The sequence below is a fragment of the Fopius arisanus genome, unplaced genomic scaffold (assembly GCF_000806365.1).
Source record: "Fopius arisanus strain USDA-PBARC FA_bdor unplaced genomic scaffold, ASM80636v1 scaffold00071, whole genome shotgun sequence".
NCBI lineage: Eukaryota > Metazoa > Arthropoda > Insecta > Hymenoptera > Braconidae > Fopius > Fopius arisanus.
The window spans coordinates 359,439-382,930 of NW_011887810.1; the positions used below are offsets into that span (position 1 = coordinate 359,439).

The 23,492-nt window shown below is 41.8% G+C and overlaps 4 protein-coding genes across 4 annotated transcripts in view; 1 reads left to right on the forward strand and 3 right to left on the reverse strand.

Annotated features, from left to right (window-relative positions):
- Nucleotides 1-5,458, forward strand: part of LOC105269622 (odorant receptor Or1) — a 6,307-nt gene extending 849 nt beyond the window's left edge. The window contains exons 2-9 of the mRNA XM_011310020.1: nt 1,110-1,609; nt 1,680-1,779; nt 1,834-1,941; nt 2,009-2,179; nt 3,705-3,984; nt 4,323-4,482; nt 4,938-5,090; nt 5,286-5,458. Of these exons, the coding sequence (XP_011308322.1) occupies nt 1,110-1,609; nt 1,680-1,779; nt 1,834-1,941; nt 2,009-2,179; nt 3,705-3,984; nt 4,323-4,482; nt 4,938-5,090; nt 5,286-5,376 (1,563 nt within the window). The 3' untranslated portion in view covers nt 5,377-5,458. The remainder of the gene's footprint in view (nt 1-1,109; nt 1,610-1,679; nt 1,780-1,833; nt 1,942-2,008; nt 2,180-3,704; nt 3,985-4,322; nt 4,483-4,937; nt 5,091-5,285) is intronic.
- su(r) (dihydropyrimidine dehydrogenase su(r)) lies at nt 5,383-11,292 on the reverse strand. The gene is made up of 4 exons (XM_011309981.1): nt 11,062-11,292; nt 10,798-10,908; nt 5,609-8,451; nt 5,383-5,543 (listed from the first exon to the last, which is right to left on the reverse strand). The coding sequence occupies exons 1-4, from the start codon at nt 11,104-11,106 to the stop codon at nt 5,459-5,461; spliced, it is 3,084 nt and encodes a 1,027-aa protein (XP_011308283.1). The 5' UTR covers nt 11,107-11,292; the 3' UTR covers nt 5,383-5,458.
- Nucleotides 11,293-12,238: 946 nt separating this feature from the next.
- Nucleotides 12,239-13,620, reverse strand: LOC105269603 (outer dense fiber protein 3B). The gene is made up of 4 exons (XM_011309982.1): nt 13,498-13,620; nt 13,207-13,419; nt 12,609-12,813; nt 12,239-12,540 (listed from the first exon to the last, which is right to left on the reverse strand). Exons 1-4 carry the CDS (start codon nt 13,547-13,549, stop codon nt 12,285-12,287), a joined length of 726 nt encoding a protein of 241 aa, XP_011308284.1. The 5' UTR covers nt 13,550-13,620; the 3' UTR covers nt 12,239-12,284.
- A 74-nt stretch (nt 13,621-13,694) lies between these two features.
- Nucleotides 13,695-23,062, reverse strand: LOC105269604 (E3 SUMO-protein ligase RanBP2). Its single transcript, XM_011309983.1, has 2 exons — nt 22,746-23,062; nt 13,695-21,941 (listed from the first exon to the last, which is right to left on the reverse strand). Exons 1-2 carry the CDS (start codon nt 22,815-22,817, stop codon nt 13,938-13,940), a joined length of 8,076 nt encoding a protein of 2,691 aa, XP_011308285.1. The 5' UTR covers nt 22,818-23,062; the 3' UTR covers nt 13,695-13,937.
- Nucleotides 23,063-23,492: the final 430 nt, after the last annotated feature.

Below are 23,492 nucleotides of genomic sequence, written 5' to 3' on the forward strand. Positions count from 1 at the left end.
GGAAGCTTTGTAATGGACCAAATTTATTGCCTCCGAATGGAAGCTTTGTAATCAACCAAATCTAAGTTTTTGCTTCCGAATGGAAGCTTTGTAATTCACCAAATTTACTGCCTCGCAATGGAAGCTTTGTAATGGACCAAATTTATTGCCTCCGAATGGAAGCTTTGTAATCCACCAAATTTATTGCTTCCAAATGGAAACTTTGTAATCGGCCAAATTTTAGTTTCCCATTTCTTGTCATACATCAACTCAGTAAAACCCAAAGAGTTCGAAAATGCAGTTTTTAAACCGTGTCCGAATGGTATTTTTTTCTATTAATTTTTTTTAATTGCTCACCCTTATCTCTACCTAATTGAATCTTTTTTCTTCAAATGTAGGTCTCATTGGGTCCTATCTATCGACATCAACAAAAATTGATTTCAATCGTTCATTTTTTTTTATTTTTTCGAAAATTCGGTTTTTCACGATAACTCAAAAAACATCATCTGAATCATTGAAATGCCGGCTGCAAAAAATTGTTCTAATGTCCTCTTGACCGAGTTCGAAGATGAAGGTGACAGCATTAATATTTTTTTTCATTTCTATGAAATCCCATTTTATTTCCTACTAAATCTCGACGATATCTGCGTATATCAATGAGGAGACGAAGACAATTGTAGCTGAAAAAGTTCATTTGAAGAACGCTGCTAGCGAATTATTCAATTCAATGAAATAACAATGAAAGTTTATTTACCAGCCTAAAAGGTAATACGGTAAATAACCATTCGGATAAGCGTATTGCTAATTTATTTGCAAAGACAACTAGATATATATAACTATACATGCAATATAATAACCATTCCCCACTTGTTTAATTTATTCATTTTACATATTTCAGTAGGTTCTACTGGAAATTAATTTCAATCAACAGTTTATTATGAATATTCACTTGGAAATGATCTTGAATTTAAAAGTAAAAAAATGTCAAACTCAAGAAAACTATATTTATTTTATATTTATTCTCACAGAAAAGTGCAACCGAAATTTCCAGTTTCGTATGATTTTCCGGGACGAGATGTCCTTGAATTGCCATAATCCTTAAAATAATGACCTTGACCCTAAAAAAACAGATATTTCTAATTCTAGGGAATCAGAAGCGAATCCAAAGACTTCTGGATACCATGACGAGTGATAATTTTTGCAAGGATTTTGACAAATTCGAGAGGATCTTCACGTGGTATGCCTGGCAGGGCATGTACCACCACATGAGGTACCAGAGCTTTGGTACAATGGCGGTCTTCTGCTGGGGTTTTACCCCCATAGCCGATGCTATCTCGGGTCATGCCAGGAGATTACCCATGGAGGCGTGGTATCCATATGACACCAAAGCAACACCAGCTTTCCAACTCACTTGCGCCCATCAGAGTCTCGCCGTTATCCTCGGGTGCTTCCACAACATCTCCATGGACACCTTGATCACGGGATTGATCAATGTCGCGTGCTGTCAGCTGGAGGTTGTCAAGAGGAATCTTCTGGAGTTAGATGTGAAGACCGGCTCCAGGGAATCTGGGGAGATGAAACTCAGGGAAGAGTTGCATAGATGTATTCAGCACAGTGTTGATGTAATGGGGTAATTCAGCAATTGAAGATCAATCTTAAATAATTAATGAAAAGTTAATAAATGATTAATAATGAATCAGGTTCATCGAGGAAGTGAGGAATATTTTTGGAAATGTCATCCTGGCGCAGCTTCTCGTCAACTGCATCATCATATGTCTCACTGCTTTTCACGTAACTCAGGTAATCCAATGAACTTCCCCCCACGAATTTTACTCTGGGTGTCATGTCTCGTAGATGACGGTCTTTGTTCCCGTGGAGACTCTCGGCATGATGACGTACATGTGCTGCATGACGTACCAGATATTCATCTACTGCTGGCATGGCAACGAACTCACTCTCCAGGTGCCAACGACAAATGAAATCCATAAACCAAAATCATTACCCTAATTAATTTTTCACTCTTTTAAAGAGCCAGAGTTTATCATCAACGGCTTTCGCCAGCAACTGGTGGAAATTCAATAAAAAATTGAACAACGACCTGAGAATACTCATCACGCGGTCCCATAAACCAATTATTTTCACAGCTGGACCCATCATGAAGCTGTCATTGCAGACATTCGTAGGCGTCAGTGCAATTTCTACCTGAAAATCCTGGAGAGAAATTCCTGATGCTAATGTTAAAATTTATTTATTACAGACGCCTTTGCCCATGTGCACAACATTTTTGGTCGCTATCCGATACCTAGATAATATAATTAGATAATCCCCAACAATTGATCATTAATAACAATAATAATTTATCATTGATTCATCATTAATCTCATAATTATCAATTCCAACTAATTAATCCCACGAGGCAGTGAGTTAGTTAAGGCCCGGATGGACTGCCTGGAAAAGATAATTTACTCCAAAATTGGGACTTCTAATTACTCCGTCAATTAATCGTTTTATTCAATAATTGTTAGCCACCGTTCTAGCGGTTGTCAACAACTAGGCCGCTAGCTAAAAATTATCGGAAAAAACGATTAATTGACGGAGTAATTAAAAGTCCCAATTTTGGAGTAAATTATGTTTTCCAGACAGTCCATCCGGGCCTTAATTGAATTCGGCAATTAATTAATTTAATTAAAAATTGAACATTGATTTTTTATTAATGGCGAAGGAGTTTCTCTCGCTATTCCAATTGAAGTAGAAGAAAATGTCATAATGTCTGATTTCAGATCCTTCGATTATCGTATTCCTTCTTTACTGTACTAACAAGTACAACGGCACCTCAATAACCGACAGGCAAAATATAATAATCCCTGGAATTATGGAAAAACTGATAAATATCCCTGAGAAAATAAACACCGAATTATCCGTTATCACCAAATTTCAATTTTGCATTCAGAATTCATAATTATTATGATTTTGTTGTAATAAATGAATAAATAACGAAGGATGTAAATTGTGTCTGGCACGGATGAATAAATATGAGGAAATTATCTGACAAATTACTCCTGACATTGTCAATGTCTGGGGGAAAGCCCCTGACGGAGATGTTCACGTTATCACTTTGTTATTTTTCACTCAATTTTTCCACCTGAAACACAAGTCAATAATTATTTTTCATGTGTCTATAGATTCCATTATTTCCTCCATGCTAATCATCGCCGCAATTATTAAAAAAAGAATTAAAACAAATTTCATACGAATACAATAAAAAAATTGATTAATTCCCAATTTAAATCAATAAAAAAAACGCTAAAAATCTCTTGAATATTTTTAATTAATTCTCACGTACAGAATTCTCTCAGAAAAATTGAATTAAAAAAAATGTTAGAATTCTGATAGATTTCCAGCAGAATACTAATGGAATTCCTCTTCGAATTCCAATCCTTTGAATTTTCTGATCTCTGCAATTACCAACTAGTAATTGATTCCTGAGAGTAATTGACCCCTTGAGTACTGTAACGCCTTGCACTCATGTTTATTATTATCCGATTGCTGTCTGAGTTAATGCCACAGGAATATCAGAATTTATGCCACTGTCAATGATAATGTCATCGGAAAAACATGGAAAACAAAAAAAGCATGAAAATTATAATAATGACCATGCCATTGTTCAACAGTAGTATAAAAGTCCCAGGGGCTATCCATTACATTCGGTTTCTTCGTTGGTCTAGTACTTGATAATAAATCTTCAGATAATGTTCACCTGGAGGAAAAATTCACTGTGTGTTGTGATTGTTCTGCTGCTGGAGCATCACCAAGGGAGAGGAGAGTGCGATGCAGACATCCCTGGGGACATGGAAGTGGAGACCTATCGCAGTGGATTGGAGCGACTCATTCAGGGATTTGGGGGAATTTTCAGAGGTGTTTCTGGTGACGATGGAGGCACTGGTCCGGACACCTTCGGCTCCCTCCTGGACAAATTCAAAATACAGGTTCAAGCCATTTTTCCAGGTATTGATTCGGCATTCATCCTTCAAAGATCTTTGAAAATGACATTTTGTCTCGGGAATTCTTTCAACGGATCACTTCTGCACTGAGAGAAATATTCAATAAAAATTACGTGTATTTTCCGTAATTCTGGAGCGAAATGTGGTTGTCGGAAATTTTACGGAACGTAATTTTTAACTAAAGTCATGGAATTTTTCCGCGGTGTTCCGTAATTTTCGGTGAACAATAACGATACCGTCACTTAAATTTTTCAAATCAACTCCGTAATCGGTAAGTGAACTGAAAATTCCGTAATTTTTACTAAATATTTCTCTCCGTGTGGGGATCCTTTTTTCGTCCAGGTACTCTTTGGTGCGGAACCGGTGATATCGCCCCTAATTCCAGTTACTTGGGCCCTTTTGAAATTACTGACGCCTGCTGCAGGAGTCATGATGAATGTGCTACTATTATTGCGACCGGTGATAGTTACGGGCCTTTGAGGAATAATGGAATATTCACCAGGTAACTATCCTAAGCCTTGACAATTCCACTATTTATTAAGATTAGTTGAAAAATCCTCTTTACGTCAACAAAGAAATAATCAAAATTATTTTTCATAAAAAAAAGTTGTTTTACATTTTTTATATAAATTTCTTTAATACACATAAAAATGTTAATATAAACATTTTTTTATTTTTCAATTTTTGATTCATTTCATTTGTCAAATACATTTTTTTCCATAAAAAAGACAGATAAATATTGTTATTATTAATTAAAATGAATAATTTTTTAACACAGATAATTCGACTTGTTGTCCCTATGAATTGAACAACAAAGTCTTCTTTTTGTTCTGAAATTCCTGGAATTAAGAATAAAGAAATCAATTGGATAATGTAATTGAATTGAAGAATGAATCTAAAAAATAATAAAAAAATTTATAAAAAGTTTATAAAAATTGATATGCACTTGTGCTCTAGGTCTGCATGTGGCTGTGATCACGCATTCTTCCAGTGCCTGAAAAGAGCCAACACCATAATATCCAGTAGCATCGGGAATACATACTTCAATATTCTGAGGCCGCAATGTTTTACGTGTGATTATCCGATAATCGGATGTGCCCAGAGAGACAGGTACGAAATTCAATTACCAAGGAAAAGCCTCACCCTCGCCTTCTAATCAGATGTAGTCCTCCCTTTTACGAGACTCCCCCTCAGCAATTAACCGATAAATTAAAAGCACCAGGAGTTAACTACCATTGGTCGGCATAGCCATTGCCATTAGCTCCATTACAATGAACATTAATTGACAATGGATTTAATTTTTAGCAAACAAATATTCGAGAAGAAATGTCTGGTGTACGACCTAGACTCATCGGAGCCAAAACGTCTCCAATGGTTCGACAACCCAAATTACTAGGATATCTTATTTTCTAAATTGCTGTTTATTACAAGACTCAATAAATTTATAAGAAAAAAAATGAAAAACTTGATAATTATCATCAATACGCCAGTTGCACATTGCCATTTTCGCTAGTGGTTGCCACGCCTCGCCTCACAATATGGGGAATCGTCTTCGGGATCATTCTTCAACAGAAAATAATTTTATACAAATTATTCCATAAATAAACAAAAAAATCCAGAGAACTTACGTAATGCAATCAATGATGGGACAGACGGAGAGACAGAGGGTGCAGCCAGTGCAGTCATCGTTGACCCTAGGAATATGGGTATCCGCATCGAACTCGATGGCCTGATATCCGGAATCAGCGCAGGTCATGTAGCACTTGCCGCAGTTGATGCACATGTCGTCATCGATTAGCGCCACCACCTGCTGGGTATTATCCAGGCGCTTGTAGGGCCCAATATGGCCCAGCCCCTTCCCAATAACTTCCCGAATCGTGGGAATCCCTTCAGGCGTCCCAGAATTTCGCGCCACGTCGTTATCTTGATTTGAATCACCCGCCAATGGATCAGATTTGGCTTTAAGTTCCGCTTGTGCCTTCAAGCGCATGAGCTGGTATTCCCCAAAGTACGGGACATGTTTGCCGAGGGCATGCTGCAGAGCAACAGGCTTTCCCTTCTGATGCTTCATCGTCGGTGGACTCTGTCCGTCCCAACCTGGCAGACCCTTCGCCTCCAGATACAAAAGGGCCTTAAGTCCGGTTAAATAATCATCTATTAATGAAAAATCTTGATTCTGTATAGCACTGCCGACCTGCACGACGGACGCACCGCAGTGCAGAAACTGCAGCGCCACCTCCGCGGAATCCACACCCCCAATGCCCAAGATGGGGAATCCCGGGAGTGTCTGCGCAATCGCAGAAATGGCGCGCAGAGCCATCGGTCTAGTTGCATTCCCGGAAATTCCACCGTAAGTCGTGAGTTTTTTCGTGCCAACGGCGGGCCAAGGGGTGGCATCCCCTTGAAGGCCCATCAGCCCGGAGACAGTATTAATGGCGGAAACCCCGGATGCACCTGCAGCGTGTGCGGCCCTCGCGATCACCGTGATATCTGTGATATTGGGGGTGAGTTTCACGAAGAATGGAATCTTCACGGCCCTCCGGACCCATTTGGAGATGTTCTCTACCAGAACGGGATCTTGACCACACGCCAGGCCCATCCCGGACTCACCCATGCCGTGGGGACACGACAGATTGAGTTCAAGGCCGTCAGCTCCAGCGCCCTCTGCAAGTCTCGATAGATCCGTCCAATCAGATTCGTTATACGAGCACATGATGCTCGCTATGATGATTTTATCGGGGAAGTCCCGTTTTAGTTCTGTCACACTGCGGCACCAGTAGGCGGCCGTTTTTTCCGATATCAATTCGATATTTAGAAAGCTGCTTTGTTCCGGTCCGTAGTGGTGACGCGAGGTTGTTCCTTTGACGATTCTAGGGGAGATGTTGGTCACCAGGTCCTTGTCGAGGCTGAAGGTTTTCGTGACGACGAAGCCCCAGCCGGCGTCGAAGGCCCGTCGGATCATGGCGCTGGTGGTGGCAGGTGGTGCTGACGCCAGGCCGAAGGGATTTTCAAAGCGTAAACCGCCGACTTGGACGCTAAGATCGACATCATCAATCTCCGTGTGGAATTTTGGAAGGGAAGGTGTCTCGGGGACGCTCTCGTTGTGAGACTCCTGGATGTACCTGTGAATGCTCCAGGCAGCGACTTTTCCGTCATTCACAGATTCCACAGTTGTTTGTGCGATTCCAGCGAGGTCTCCACCGCAGAATACCCCGGGCTCAGAGGTCTCCATAGTGATGACATTGACCTCCGGGAGGCCCCACTTATTCAGCCTTAACGGGGCCATCGCGGAGATGACTTCCTCGTCTGAAAGCCCAGAACCGAACGCAGAGATAACGAAATCCGCCTTGAGTCTTGTCACTTGATCGAGATCTTCGATCCACTCGCCGGACTCCGTCTGTTCCGTCCTGGCGAACTCCACGGCGACGATTTTTCCCGTCATCGGATGCAGAATCACCTGCTGCGGGGACTGGAAGGGTATGAACTCACATTTCTCCTCGCGTGCGAGATCCATCTCCTCTGGAACCGCTCGGACATTCGTGAAGCCCTTCCTGAAGACGACGAATACACGTTTTGCGCCGCAGCGAAGGGCCGACGTGGCGCAGTCGAAGGCGGTGTCCCCGGCTCCCAGTACGATGACATTACCATGAAGTGAAGGCAGAGAACACTTGCAGGCGCACATTCCTGGCTTGCTGCCCTTGGAGACACGAGGGAGAAAGCCCTTAGAGGTGAAGAAACCGGATGCCTCGGTGAGACCGGAGAAGATGGGAATGACTTTGGCCTGCGGCAGTCCAATCCCCAGGAAGACGATGTCGTAAGAGGCCCTGAGCGTGTCGACGGTAAGATCACACGTCGAGAGGGACCTTCCGTACTCGATCTCCACCCCCAGGTCCTTCACTAGGTCAATCTCGAAGTTGACGGCGTCGTAGGGTAGACGGTACTGCGGAATCTCTGAGGAACTTAGACCACCTGGAAAGCTCTCCCTCTCGTAGATCTTTATGCTCTTATAACCGAGCCGTCCCAGGAAGGTCGCGCAGGACAGAGACGCCGGACCGCACCCCATCAGGGCGATCCTCGTGGTGGCGTGCTTCACTGACTGTCCTGGTATTCTCGTCTGCTTGATCCTCATCTTCTTGAAGATGTCGACGGCGAAGTGCTGCAGACCCCCGATGTTGATCGGCCCCTCCTCCGTCGCTGCCAGGTTGCAACCACCGACGCACAAATCGCTTGTTGGACACACCATGCCGCAAGTCAAGCCCAGGGGATTGTCCGATAGAATCTCTCGAGCTGCTCCATAGTAGTTCTTGTTTGATATCGATGTTATGAAGGATTTTATGTCGATTTGAGTTGGACAGCCCTTCTGGCACGGCGCGTCCGCACATTTCAAACATCGCGCCGATTCCTTCAGGGCACCTCGTTCACTCAAGGTCGTGTGTTTTATGTCCTCGAAGTTGTTCGTCAGGGTGCACGTCTGAATGATTGAAATTCTAGTGATAACTCGGGAATGGGAATCGATTTTTCGAATCGATTCCAGACAATTCGATTGGTAATTATATTGTTTTCTTTTGGTAATTGTATTTTTTTTCATCGTCATCTTTATTGGGAAATTGAGATTAAACAGTGAGAAATTGTAGGAGAGAGGAGGATAAAATGGACCCTTAAAAGCGTCAACCCAAATTTGTGCAACGCGTCAACAAAACGAAAATTTTAGAGGGAAGATGGGTAAAATGGCCTTCTCTACCTCTCACGATTTTTTTTTCCAATACTCCCGAATTAACTCGTCGAGACTATAAAAAAAACAATTAATTTCTGTTTCGTGCAAATAGTGTTTAACGTTAATCACAAATCAGATCTTTATCATTGTTTAAATATTGTCCTAATGTCTATATATACCCTAACGGATTGTTACATTTTGCCCCCCCCCCCCTTTAGTCCCTTTGTAATAAAATAAAATGCACTAATTTGATAAATTAATAATCTGGTTCTTAAGATTACTCTTAAGACTAGATGACAATGGCCTGAGTTACGTCGAAATCACAGCGAAAATTGACAACAACATATTGTTTAAGTATTAATCAATTGAATTTGGTATACAGAATAAAAACTCCATGTTAATTAATTAAATATGAAATTTAAACACTCATCAACCCATCGATTACTCAATTATAAAAAACTTGAAAAATATAAAAAAAGGGATGTTCCATTATACCTACACGGTCCATTTTACCCTCCCCTCTCCTAATTGTTAATTAGAACTGTTTAGTAATGTCTCTTTCTATTATTACTATTTCTATAATTTGCTATCGGTATTTTTAAAAAAGTTATTGTTATTACTGATTTGAAAATTGTTCGATTTCGGGGTTTTCCCTCGAGTTCAAAATTCACTTTTCTGGAGTTTTTAGATTTCCGGATTTAGGAAATATTTATTTCTTTGTTGCTGTGGGACCTTTCCTTTAAGGTTGTTGTCGCGTAGAATTTTTTTTCGACAGTTTTCGTTAAAAATTTTATGGTGAATAGTTTGAAAAATTAGCAACAAAATGAGCCTTTTCCGTTTGCAATTGACCGTTTTGAACTTGAGATATAAATTTTTGAAATTCGAGTGATTTAACACGTGTTTAAATGGAGTTTTGCCGATTAGAATTTTTTTAAAATCAACGGCTCGACAGTTTCAGAAATAAAAAAAAACGTGGAATATACATCGTGGGAGGAAATACAGAAAAAAAAATCAAATCGTTTGACCGTTTGGTTTACGGAATATAATTATCGGAAATTCATAAATTTATATAATTGAAAATAGTTAATATGGAAAATATATAGTTATGCTTTAGCTATCCATGCACAATGCAATCAATCAAGTTTTACAGCGGATAAACTTTTTACAGAGACTGTCGCGCGACAACAACATTAAGTTATGAAAAAAAGGGGGAAGGCCCGGAAGGACTTTCTCATTGCGGTTTTTTCCCAAAATACATACGGCGACCAGAGAGGGTCAAGAAAGAGAAAAATCCAAGGGTTGAGGGTGGAAGGAGAAATTATATTGCCCTCTAGAGAGGAGTTTAACGTGGGCCTTACTAGTAATGTTAAGTTAGTTTCGTTGTAAGTCTTCGTTCAGTCAAGTACCTCTTAACTGTCTAGAGTCTTATAATTTTCAATAATAATTCTCAGTCTCAAAATTCCCCAAGTGTTTATTTATTTCGATCTCCATAATCCAATAAAAATTATTCCAATTTCGCGACTGAAGTGTCAATTATAAATTTGTTTTTATAATAATGGTAATGAGTCTCCAAGGTCTTTTAACAGACATTGAATTACTTTAATAATAATAATGTTTAATCGTTATTTTAGTTATTATATTATTAGCGATTTGAAAATGATTTCAATTTCTACACCCATATATAGTTAAAATTATAGTTTTTTCATTTTTCTTGCACACTTATTATGGGATTAACATTAAAAAATGTAACGTTTTTGGATTTTTTCATTGTTTAATGATTCACCAAGTCTCAAAGTGGTGGGAATATTTTGCGCTTTTTCCACATTTTTAAAAACGATCGTAAAACTGTAATGAGAAAATGCATAAAAATGATTGCGTCACCACAAAACTTCATTGAATAATTGACTAATTGAATAATGAAAAAAAAAATTCCATCGATAATTCGTAAAAAATCTAAAAAATGCGAATTTTGCCTATAGGGTGTCGAACATCTTTAATACTCTCGATTTTCCATCGACTCTCAATCCACATATAATTAGTTTATCCATTATAAAAGAATTAGTGTCAACTTAAAAATGAATCTTTTCTTGAAAAAATACTTACATTACATTTTTCTTCGATATTGCGTTTCCAGTGATGTTTATTCCGCTTAGTCTCCACCGAAGGTATTAAATTCGTGTAATGTTTCACTTTGGGATTGAGACGTAGCAAATTCTGGAGGTAATTAAATTAAATTTTCTCAAAATAATAAAGAATAAATTCATAAGGCATTTCAAAAATTAGTAGAGCAATCATTATTCGCGATAATTCCAGATATGATTGCATGAGATTATAGATATTATATTTGCTGAGATAAAATTCACTCACTTCAATGTCAGGTAGATCCTTGCTTAGTAACACGCCACCAGACATTTTCAGTTGCAAATTGTCAAATAAATAAACAAACAGGAGTTTGGGAGATGTTCATCCACTGGAGCACCTAACTCCGAGCAAATGAACTGTTTTTCTTTTTTCAATTTTTTAAGCTGATTGCAATTACGTACTAATTCACGACATGTTGAGTGCTGAACATTGTAGAGACGAATGAGGCGATGTTGCGAGGCTATTCTAATATCTTACAACATTCCATGGAGAGGGGCATTAAGTTTCTCTTTATCAGAGTGCGAGCATTTTGCAATTGCAAAATGGGTCAACGGATTATTAACGGTTCCATTCCATTTACTCCAATGGGCAATATTTCACGGGCAGAAAGTCTAATATTTTTTTGTAATCATTGAAAACCAAGGGAATAATTTAACCTTTAATTACTGTTAAATAGAATAAATTACGAGGAATTAAATTTGAATTTCTCTGCTTTTTGTGTCGCACTCAAAAAATGAAATTTTTTCAAAGGAGTGAAATGAGATTTTTATGAAGATTCTTCTTTATAGTTCCGATGATAAATTGAAAATTTACAATTTGTCTACTGTTGGATTGTTAATATTGATGAGATTAACAAATAATTCATATGAATGGAAAATAAAAGCTGTAAAAAATACGGACTAATGATGTCACAACAGTCAAAGTACAAGTGATGAGTGATAAGATTCTAAGTATTTAGCGGTGAAATATAAATTCATGACTATATCTTAATTATTCTGCGTAATTTAATACAGATTAAAACATTATAGCAACTGCTCGAAATTGACCAGTAATTACATCACTAATTAAATTTAAAGTAAACTGGATATTAAAAAATTTATAGCAAAAAAAGAATTTCAATTTATAATTCCCATTTAAAAAATCCTAATTAATAAATTCATCAATATTAATTGCTTAATAAACAACTAATTAATCAATCAATAATACGATTGAAATAATTGACTGAGCATATCCAATAATAGATGTCCTAATCTAGGAATTATTAAAATTGTTGTTATTATTTTGGCAAAACAAAATATTTCGGAATTTCAGTTTCTCTCAAATTAATCCATTAATTATGAAATCAATTAATGAAGCCATTCGATTAATTATTTCACTCCATCAGTAATCAATAATTGATCGATAATTTTTATTTAGTTATTGTATAATAAAGTACAAAAATTGAAGAATCACTCATCATCCATTGGGGTAATTGGAGGTGGTGAGCACTCGCTGTGTTTTACACCAAAAGAAAATTTCGGAGCATTTCTTCTCGTGTTGTACGTGGGATAATGTACAGGACCTGGGCCAATTGTCCGCAAGTTGCTTGTCGTCCGGAATTTGATGGAAAATGCAGGATATTTTCGTTTCACTGTATTTGTGTTGAAAATATAAGCCGCAGGGCCCGGTCCCAGGGATTTCGCTTTCAGTCCGTGGAGTCCAGTTCTGAAAGGAATTACCAGGGATTCAGTGTCGTCTTTAAACTCTCAATCTTCAGTGAAAATGATAATTACATTGTGAAAGCCCCGAGGGCCCTTTTATCTGGTATTCTAGGGCCCAGACAAGAGGGGACCATGTAGCTGTTTGGGGCAGGCACATGCGATCTCCAATCAACCACATATCTCGCTTTCAGGGAATAGGCTGGGGGTCTCGGGATATGATTCATGGGGGGACAGCCCTCTGGTCGGTATCCGCAGGGTCCGGGACCAACGTTAAAATCTGAAACCCCACAGGTAACGATTTTTCACTAACGAACATTTCCTAATTATCCATTTATTTCGAAAACTATGGGCTTCACAAGAAAATATTAGGTGACTTTTTTGAAGCTGATTAAATACTAGACTGAAAAAATCTTTTGATATTTTTTCCTAAATCTAATACCTAAGTCTGAAATTGCCCAGAAATATCACGTATTTGAGATTAGAAATAATGGTATACCGAGTTTTTGAGGAATATCTTTGAGTCTAGAGGAGATATCGAAATTTTCGTTCAGTCTTGTTTTGTAGAGTAAACTGAGAGCTACAAAAAAGTATCAGCGAAAAATTCTCTGAGTCTTTTACATACGGAGATATTTCTCAAAAGCAGATAATTGATACTAATTTAGTTCTTCACCTTTTGTCTTCTGTCTGCCAGCAATGGTGAATGCTGGGGGTCTCTCTGGGCCTCTCCGCGTCATTTTGGCAATATCATAGGTGGGCCCTGGGCCCACGGTTTGATCAAAACTCGCCAGACGTTTTCTTAGAGTGTAAGCTGGATTTCTATACTTCGATGGGTCGTGTTTTTCATAGCCAACGAGAGGGGGGAGTCCATACACAGGCCCTGGACCTTTTTTTTTCGTGGAGAACAAATTGAAAACAATTTTCCTCGATTGATTAATTTGCTGTAATGATCACAAGGAATTACCTCTGTTTAAACAGCTTAATTTCGGTCTATTATGTGCAGAAGCTGATGCCATGTTGGGAAAATATTCTGAGAACCCTCAGAAGAAGATGCAAATTGTGAATGAAAATTTAGGAATCTACGAGAACCGCGTGTTTTTCAATTGTTCAGTGTGCAGCAAATTTCAGAATAAAAGAAATAACATAAATGACTCCTCACAATTTCACTGACTCATAATTCTTTATTTCATCTGTTACATCTCCTAAATATTCACCTAGGTTTCCAAATCTCAATTCTTCGTATTATTTTCAAATATTCGGCTTGCAATCCGCCGACGAATTACCGAATAAATAATCTGACGTCAATTGAAAATACAAAATCAATAAAAATAAATTCTTCTTCAATTCTGGACCTAAAAATTCCTGATGAATCCTCGAATAAGTTGCTAAGAGTGATCTACACACTCACTCCTCCTCATCATTCTCCTGGTTCTCCTCGTAGTACGTTAATTCACTGATGCCAGCCTGCCTGGCGCACTCCTGTCCATCCCTGAAGTTCACCAAGAAGTCCTGAACCTCGTCCTCGCTGGCGAACTTGAGTCTGTAAGATCTGCTGGTGGGTGGCTCGAATACATCATCAATGGCAGTCCATGTGCAGCTGTCCCCCTGTACCTCAACCTCAGTCTCCATGCTGATGAGAGTACTGCAGACCACTTGTCCAGGCATAGTCTCGAAGATAATCCTCGCTCCAAAGATATCAGAATCATAAATCATCCTGACCTGTCCAGATCCAATGCTCTTCCAGCCAGAGTTATCCTCCCCCAAGTATAACAGAGTCGCCTCATTCTCATACATCAACGAGTGAATCTCCTCGTCATCCTCTCCCTCCTCTTCCTCCTCAACCTGTGGATGAGCCCCTCTAGTTCTGATGTCCTCCTTAGCCCTCTCTACTGCCTCCTTGAACTGTTCAGCGAGCTCTTGATTCTTGAATTTAACAGCAAGCTCCTCCACAGTAGGTGACTCCTCAGCAAAATTCATGCCAGCCCACATCCAGGCACGAGTCGATGAATGCAATACTCTCATCTCCAAATCTTGAGTTATCAGTATATTGCAGACAACTTTGTGCACCAGTTCCCTCCTGAGGAGAAGTCGGTAGGTTCCATGCCCAGCATGATGAAGCACTTTCATCTCACCAATTCCCCTTTCCTTCCACTCCTTGGTCTCTGGTTCGTACCTGTACAGCTTTGCCCTGTGCCCAAACACCTTCTCCTCCTCCTCCTCACCAGTTCTCACCTCTATGGCATCAGGAAGAGGAATTATTGGCTCATAATGGGGATCGTACTCCTGTCCATCACACCCAGTCTGTTCCTCGTCCTCCTCCTCAGACTTCTTCTTCTGCTCCACACTGGAGATACTGCTGGTAGCACTGCCAGCAGCTCCACTGGAGTTCAAAGTTTTACTTCCAAACACCGATTGCCCAACTCCAGCGAAGGAGAAATTTGGATCCTTCTTGAAGGCATTATCAGTGGTAGTGCCTGCAAGCGCTTCAAACGTCACAGAATTGTCCGTCTTCAGAAAGCTGATATTCTCCTCATTTTTCGGTGGTATTTCCCCAAGTCTTGGTGTCCCAAAGATATTCGTTGGGGGAGAGGCAGCGTTGGAGTTTACAAGACTGTCGAACGAAACCTTCGAGCCGAAGGGATTATCGAAGACTTTCCCGGTGTTATTGGTAGCTGGTGATGTATTGGCCGCAAAAATGGAGTTAGATTCAGCGAGAGCACTGAATGAAGGTGGTGATTCCTTGGCAATACCTCCAAATAGATTCTGTGGTGCTTCAGGCTTTCCAAATGTACCTAAGCTGCTGGTGAATCCAGTGGTTTTGGGCGTTTCATACCCACCAAAAATACTCTTCGACGATATTGACTGGCCAAATATCAAGGACTGACCCCCAAACACAGGTTTACCAAAGTTTATCTGAGTCTTTGGGTCTGGACTACAGATACTGACGTTCCCCAAGGTTTTCATGGATTCTTGCTCAGCCTTCTGATCAACAACAAACTCCTCAGGCTTTTTCTCTCCTTTATTCTCCTCATCCCCTAAGTCTGTGGGTGCAGAGGAGTTAAACAAGGACACCTGACCTTCACCACCAAAGACCATCGGTGTTGTCGTGGGTCGCACCTGGGGTGGAGTGAATTTTGGTGGAGGAAGAATAAATACTGAAGTTGCTGGGGCAATTTTAACACTCTCTTCACTCGATGCCTCTGGTTTCTGTCCCTCGAAGAGGGGTATATCGGGCTCTTGGCATCCCAGACAGCCAGGACAGTCCTCCTTTTGTTTATAAGCGTAGAAATTCTCTGGCAACTTGAGCTTGAGAGCTGCGTCCTTCTCCTCATCAGTTACCTTGAGCTCGTAAACCACCTGGATATCCTGTTCTGAGCCAACACTGGACGACTTGGAGGTCCTCTGAATCTCCTCTTTGGATCCAGCATCACAGGCAATGGCTTCCTCCACAGCAATTTTAAATTGCTCAGCAATATCTGGAGTCTTGAATCTGCAGGCCAGCTGGACATACTCGATCTCATTATCACTGTAATCAGCAGCATTCCATATCCAAGTTTTATCGTCCTTGGCTGTCAGCTCCATATCAGCCGGTACCAGGTGATTCAGACACAACTTGAGTGTCTGCTCTCGTCTCATCACGAGTCTCAATTTATTCGTATCATTGTGCTTGAGGAGTTTGATCTCTCCCAGTCCTCGCTCCTTCCACTCCTTCGAATTGCCATCGAATCGGAATAATTTAGCACGATGTGTGTACAAAATCTCCTCGTTCTCCTCCCCAGTTTTCACGTCGATCTTCTCAGGAAGTGGAATAACCGGTGCAAAGTATACGTCTTCACTCTCTGGGACCTCGTCCTCACTGACATCAGTCCCTGGTGACTTGACAGGTGATTTTCCTGGGAATTGGAAGTCAAACGATTTGCCAGGGGATCCAAAAGCAAATGATCCTTTGGGTGGAGTTACCTCGATGCTCTGAGCAGGGAAGGCACATTCCTGGGGATTCGGCTGAAACGGTGGGAATGTCTTGGCATCAGGTATCGCGTTATCGCTCTTTGATATTCCGAAATTGAAACCATAACCTGCCCCAAACTGGAACCCAGCAGCTGGGGATGTGACGTTTGTTTCCTTCTTGTCCTTCACTGATGGCACCCCGAATGAGAATTTTTGTGCCCCACCACTGGGGGCCAATCCAAAGCCACCTGTCTGAGGTTTTGGTGGCAATGATGGATCGTTGGGAGCATCACAGGCTACGCAGTACTGATTCGACTTTGTATTCCTCGTGTAGCAGCTCTGGCACTCCCAGGAGTCTGGGGCTGGCTTAAATAATTCGGACAGTGGCACTGACGAGGGCACGGCTTTCTCCGATTTTCCTGATGGGGCGGCACAGGCGATGCAGGTTTGAGCATTTGAGTTGTTCCTCGTGTAGCAGGAGGTGCATTCCCAGGAGCCAGCAGCAGGTTTAAACATCTCTGATAAAGACGGTTGGGATGCTTTTGATGACTGGAATGGCTGGGATTTTCCTTTCAGACTAATCCTCACGATTTTATCGACCCTGGAGATGTTTTCCAATGGAATCCTGTTGCCTGCCATCACCTTCTGCGCACTGATGATGATCTCCTTGAAACGAGACGTGTCGTTGGCCTCTGGAAAGGACAGAGCGTAGTTCTCAATCTTTCCTGTCTTGGAAGTCTCCTGGGAGGTCCAGACTATTGTGCTTGGACTCCCTGTCATGACGTTGAAACAGAGATTAGATGAGATTGATTGATTACAACAGACTTTAGAGTTGTCAAACTTTCTCATGAGAATTCTCAGTCTCCCAGTCTTGGGGTCCACGAGGAGCTGCACTGAACCTGTTCCTCGCTCTTTCCACTGGCCCTCTCCAGCGATTCGTAGAAGAACTGCTGATTTCTCGAAGAGGAGAGCCTCGTTGTCGTCATTGATCTGGCCAGAGATTTCTGACGTCTCCACAGGCTTCATTGCTCCAGTCTGAGGAGGTGTCACTGAACTTGTCACAAAGGGTGATGGTTTAACTTCAGCAGAAGTCTTCCCGAAGGAGAAACCAGTTGTTGTATTCGTGAATGAAAAACCAGCGAATGGAGAAGGTTTCGTTCCCTGTTCACTCTGCTTGGTGCTCTTGACTTCCTCAGGTGCTGGCTGCTGAATAACTGGAGACTTCGTGAAGGAGAATCCTCCGACGACCACTGGAGAAATTTTATTGACAATATTGCTCCTTGTTTCTGGTGCTGAAGCTGGTGGCTTCACTGGAGAAGCCACGATGCTGGTCTTGGCCTCGTCGAAGCTCTTCTTGAAGTCCTGTGCATCGTCAGTTGTTTTAAATTTAATGCAGAGCTTCTCGAGTCTGACCTCTTCATCAGCAAAATCATTAGCCACCCATATCCATGCTTTATCGTTGTTCGGCATCGGGGAGAGCTCCATCTCAACTGTCAGCATGTGATTGGCACATATCTTGAGCACCTGATCCCGCCTCATCAGCAGCCGGACTTTTCCCTCCTTGTTTTTCAGGAGTTTGATATTGCCAACACCTCGTTCCTTCCACTCCTTGTCTGCGAATCTGAATAATTTGGCACGTGCCACGAAGAGACAATCCTCATTCTCTTCACCAGTGGTGACTTTGACCTCAGCAGGAAGGGGAATAACTGGTTGGAAATCAGGTATTGGATCGTGCTCAACTTCCACAGCCTCGATTGACGAATTGTGAGAGCCAGTTGATAATATACTGGTGTTCTTGGACTTCTCCTGCATGCAAACAGCTGCTATGGTATTGGTGACTGATGCTGCCAGGGGTGGAAGATTGACAGTCGTTGGAATGTTGGCGTGTGATGGCATCGAGATCTGGTAGTTGTGGGGTGCATTGATAGATTGATGGGATCCACTGGAGAGAGTTGTGATGCTGGTAGTGCCAGAGTTGCCAACATTTCTGTGCTGTGGGGGAATATTTACGCTCAAAATTGGCTGAACTGATGGGACAGTCGTGGGAAGCGTGTCTGATGTCGTTATTACGACATTCGTTGGTGGTGCTTTGTTCACTGGTGCGTCCTTTATTACAGGGAACAGAGGGGTCTGTGATGGCTGGACTGATTGCATTGGCTGGATTGGCTGGTTTGGCTGGATTGACTGGATTGGCTGGATTGGCTGGTTTGGCTGGATTGGTTGGATTGGCTGAACAGGTTGTACAGATTGTACAGACTGGATTGATGGAATTGGTTGAGCTGGCTGGACAGGTTGGACTGGCTCACCCCTCGATAAATCCAGACTCTGCATCTGCATGGTGAGAGGTGTCCCTTGAACAGTCTGAGGTGAGACAATATCCATGAGTCTGTTGGGGAAGAGTCCCTGCTGGAACATTCCAGGCTGCATCCCAAGACTTTGATCGACTGGAGGTCGAGGATACGAACCCATTGGATAGACACTAGGTGGATAGAGACTTGGGATGTGATGGCTCTGGTCATTGAATGGCAATCCCCCTTGATAATATCCTGGTAATCCCGGGGTAGGGTACACCAATGGTGAGTAATGCCTCTGATTAGCAAAAAGATTCCCTGGGATCTGATGAGGAGTCATTGGAGGGACTGGACCAGTTGCTGGAAGGCCTCCCACAGGCTGGGTATAATTCATCTCTGAGTAGTCGTCCTCAATAGGGTAATAATCATCCTCGACGTTTGTCGATCTATTGGTGCGTTTTTGATTACTGTTCTGGCTCTCCTTACGAAAATCCGCGAAGTCTTTCTTCAGGTCCTCGACCATCTCCTTGAGGAGTTTATTTGAGTCCACTAGACTCTTGACAGTCTCCAGTAGTGACTTATTCTGCTCGATAATTGTCTGAGACACGTGATCCTTGGCGTAGACAAGCTGCCTGATCTGTGCATCGAGTCTCTCAGGACTGGGACGTGCCTCCATCTGAATTCTGCTGCGAGAGTGCTCGAGGATGTCGTGATGTCTCGGTGTACTGGACTGCTTAGGAGTCCTGTGGCTTTGCCTCTGGGGTGTGTTGATGGTTACCCCATGGCTCAGTGAATTGATGATGGGCTGATCAGCACCACTCTGAGCTGATGAGTAACTGTCCTCTGACAGCTGATCACAATCGTTTCTATTTAATTCATTTCTATGAAGATCTGGATCGATCCTCTTGAGATCATTCTCAATACTCGATATCTTACTCCCAAGCTCTGAATTGAGGGGATGATGGGGATTGACACCTGGGGATCTCAGTCTATCGAGAGTGAGGTAGTAGCAGTCTCTGGCTTTTGCCAAGAGCACCACGTGCTGGCATCTAATGGCTGAGGTCAAGCTCTCCTGGGGTAAAGACCCAATGACCTCATCAGCAAGTGTCTTGTAGATTTCAGCCTGTAAATAAGATGCCTCTGGACACTTGAGACTCTGCAGTGCATCAATTGCTTGTTCATGCTGCTTTCCTCGTAGCAGTCTCCTCGCCAGTACTAGCCTTCCTTCCTCAAGAGCATTACTCAACTCCAGATTACTCATCTCCTTCCCCTGGTAATCGAATATCTTCGAACTAGTCGATCTTATCGTCTGGTTATTAATGAGTCGCTCGACGAGGGGCACTGCTGTCTCCCAGTACAGTTCACACCTGGCCTCAAGCATTGGAATATCAGGATGGGACTTGTCCTTGGTCTGTAGCTCCTTTCCTCGATGATGAAACATTCTTGCCAGATGAATGATAATGTTGACGTGTAGTCCATGATTTCCAATGCACCTGATCACCTCCAAACCCCTCTGAATCTCCTGACGAAGCTCCATGAGATCTCCAGTTGCACTGTCAACCTTTTTATACATCCTGTAAGCTGAGGTCCACCACTTCTCCTGATTACCAGTGCACAACAAATTGGTTGTGTCTGCTGGTAATGTTGGCATACGATCTCTGTTGAGAAATCCACTCTTCTGCTGCTCCTGTACGATTATCGACGAGCAAAGGATAGTGGCATTGAGGAAGGCATCAATATCAAGACGCCCCAGACTGTCTGGAGCTGCCTGGCTAAGATTATAAGCTGACAATTGAAGATCTGGGAAGATGTGACAGGTTTGATTGGGATAGGGTACGGTTGGCTCAGTATTTCGACGTGAGTGTGGCTTGTTCGCGAGCCCCAGCCACACGTGATGATGCAAGGAGGAGGGATTCACCCCTTCAGACACTTCATCCCATTTTCTGACATCTGACGAGGGTAGGAGCCTCAAGGGGGGCGATGAGGAGTTGTTATTGGCAAAATACGACGTAGACATCATGGCGATGTGGGATTTGGAGGTGAAGATACGTTGATAGATGCGTTCCCTCCAGGCGCCAATGCAGAACTTGTCGACTTTTTCCAGGAGATGCTTGGAATCCTCTCTGGAGTAGTCCTGGAGGACGTGGGAGGCTTGGGAGACTCGATAGCCGCCCTCCCGATGCCAGATTATTGCAAGGGACTTGCTGGACTCCTTCAGGGAGATTATGGAGGGTCCCGTGGGATCCAGAGGAGGCGAGTGGATCGAGGTCAGCAACAGGGGACTGCACAGGCGACCCGTTTCATTCCAGCTGCCCTGTTCTCGCTTTGTCCTGCGAATGAGGAGGCATGCCAGGTGATAATTCAACTGTCCAAACATGTGGGTGAACATCTGGTCGATGAAGGAGGCACTCGTCTGGAAGTTCTGAAGTTTGGCAAGGGTAAGGGCCTGATCCATGTTGAAGACTGCTGTGGCAGCCTCCTGGATTGTCTTCACAGTTGGCCCGTGCTCTCTAAGGGCTAGGGCTGCATAACGCTCCAACGATGAGATGTAGGGGATCCAGAAGGAAGATTTTGGCTGTCGTTGCTCCTTGAAACGAGTGAACACTGTGCAGAGGGTCTCGTACCAAATGAAACTGTCTCGGTGGACGTGGGTGGATTCTACCTCCAGGGCGTGCCTGTAAGCATCGTCCAGCCGATTTTTCGAAAGATAATGCTGCAACAATTTCACTCGCAGATTCACGTCCGATGGCCGTGCTGATAGTTCCGAGGCTATCAGGGATTCGAGGTCATCGTCTGTACCATTGGGACGGTCTGCCATCAGCATCTTCTCTTTGAGTTGGAAAACCACTGGGTTGTGGGCGAATTTCTCACTCGCCCTGTCTACCCAGTATTTTATCCTGTTCACGTCCAGACCGATCTCCATGTCTGCTAATAATTCACATACCTTTAGGACAAGATCGTCCTGACGAGACTCCAGCTCAAGCGACTGTTTAAATTGAGCGAGGGCTGCCTCCTTCTGGCCCTGAGCTTGGTAGATCTGACCCAGCAGTTTGTGAGCTCCACTTGACTCACTCTTCACCTCTAGGTAACTGGAGACATATCTTCTGGCTGATTCGTAGTCTCCAACTTGATAATATAGTTTTGCTATGTTGTAGCATCGAAGATTTCGCTGGAATGGAAAATATTTAATCGTCAGTAACTATATTTATTTATTATTCACACTAATATAATATAGAAATTATTATAAATCTGTCAATTCGAAAATTCCAGAAATTATTTGTCAATTAATTGCAAAATATAATGTGTACGTGTGAATTTTCGTCGATTTAATTTCAAAAAATTACAAAGTTAGATAAAATTAATTTTTTAATAGTTAATTAATTTTAATAGAAGAATAATCTAGATTTCGAAACCCGGATTTTCACGAATGAAAAATAATAGTACTTGAATTATATGGAATACTTGAGAGTAGTAGAAAAAAAAAAGAGAAGGCGTACAAATTTCAGTAGTTTAGCCACTTTTTCAACGCATCGCAACACAATTATTCTCCAACGATAGAGAAATAAAAACAAAACAACAGCGAAAACAGAGCAGAAGGATGATGACCTTGTTGGGTCATGGATTAAGTGCCAACGCCAGTCAATTTTATTACAAAAACCCATAACAAACCTGTCCCTCAATTCCCCAGAACTCCAGGAACTCAATGAAAAATTAACGATAAAAAAATCCTTCGGTTGGCCATTTCTAGCTCCACATGGGCCGACATTTATATAAAGAGAATCAGGCGCCAAATTGTGTTGGCATGGGCATCAAGTGCTATTTGTTATTAAAAAAAAATGAAAGGTGAAGCTCCAAATGACAGATTTGATGCAGCCCGTGGGGGGAATTCAAGGATTTTCAGACATTACGGAATGCTCGACTCATAATTTAAGGAATATTTTGAGATTTATAATTTTTCAAGGGGTAACCTCACCTCTTTTTCGTCCGTCACCTTCCGGAAGAGTTCCTGGACGTGACGGTCCACCGAAATCTTCGAATTGAACATTTTTCAGACTCCCTAATTACCAGGGATCATTGATTGCTATCTTGGAGTGTCGTGATGGTCTTCTTCGAGGGTTTTTTATCAAAATAATAACAGCGGCAACGGTTTTACTCGCCGACTCTCCTTCAAACTAGCTTCAAACGCCGACTTTTATCGTTGCAAAGTCTCATGCAACGCCAACCATTTTTTTTACCACTGGTACCAATCACCCCTATACACCCGTAGAATTTTCCAGAAATTATGACAAATTACTCGTTTCACTCTTTCGAAATTATATTTCACAATTGCGATTATTTTATTTCATTGATCCCCGATGAAATTATTTGAAATTGTTGTTTATTCGAGAAATCAGTCGATAAAATATTGCCGGGGAAAATGTTGAACAGTTTTGGCGGGAATCGGGATAGATTTCAAATCGGGGTTGACAATTTCTCCATTTTTCTCCTTCGAAATCAGTTTCGAAAAAAGTGGGAAAAGTATTGATAAATTAAATATTTGATTATATTGTTCTTTTTTTTTATTTTGCTGATTTTATATTTGAAATTTTTTTTTTATTTCTGGCACGCGATTTTCTAGGGATTTTTATAGAATTGCAGATGAATTAAATTCATTTCGTTTGTTTGTGGAAAATTAATTAGAAGCTAATAATTATCTGAATTTGCTGATGAGATACTTGAA

Bases quoted from the DNA above. Each gene is read 5' to 3' on its own strand.
- LOC105269603 (XM_011309982.1), bottom strand. From the start codon at position 13,549: ATGGCATCAGCTTCTGCACATAATAGACCGAAATTAAGCTGTTTAAAC. The intron at 13,420-13,497 runs GTAATTCCTTGT...CGAAAAAAAAAG, and splicing joins ATTAAGCTGTTTAAACAGAG to GTCCAGGGCCTGTGTATGGA. The intron at 12,814-13,206 runs GTGAAGAACTAA...GTGGGGTTTCAG, and splicing joins TGGCAGACAGAAGACAAAAG to ATTTTAACGTTGGTCCCGGA.
- LOC105269604 (XM_011309983.1), bottom strand. From the start codon at position 22,817: ATGTTCAATTCGAAGATTTCGGTGGACCGTCACGTCCAGGAACTCTTC. The intron at 21,942-22,745 runs GTGAGGTTACCC...TTTCCATTCCAG, and splicing joins AGGTGACGGACGAAAAAGAG to CGAAATCTTCGATGCTACAA.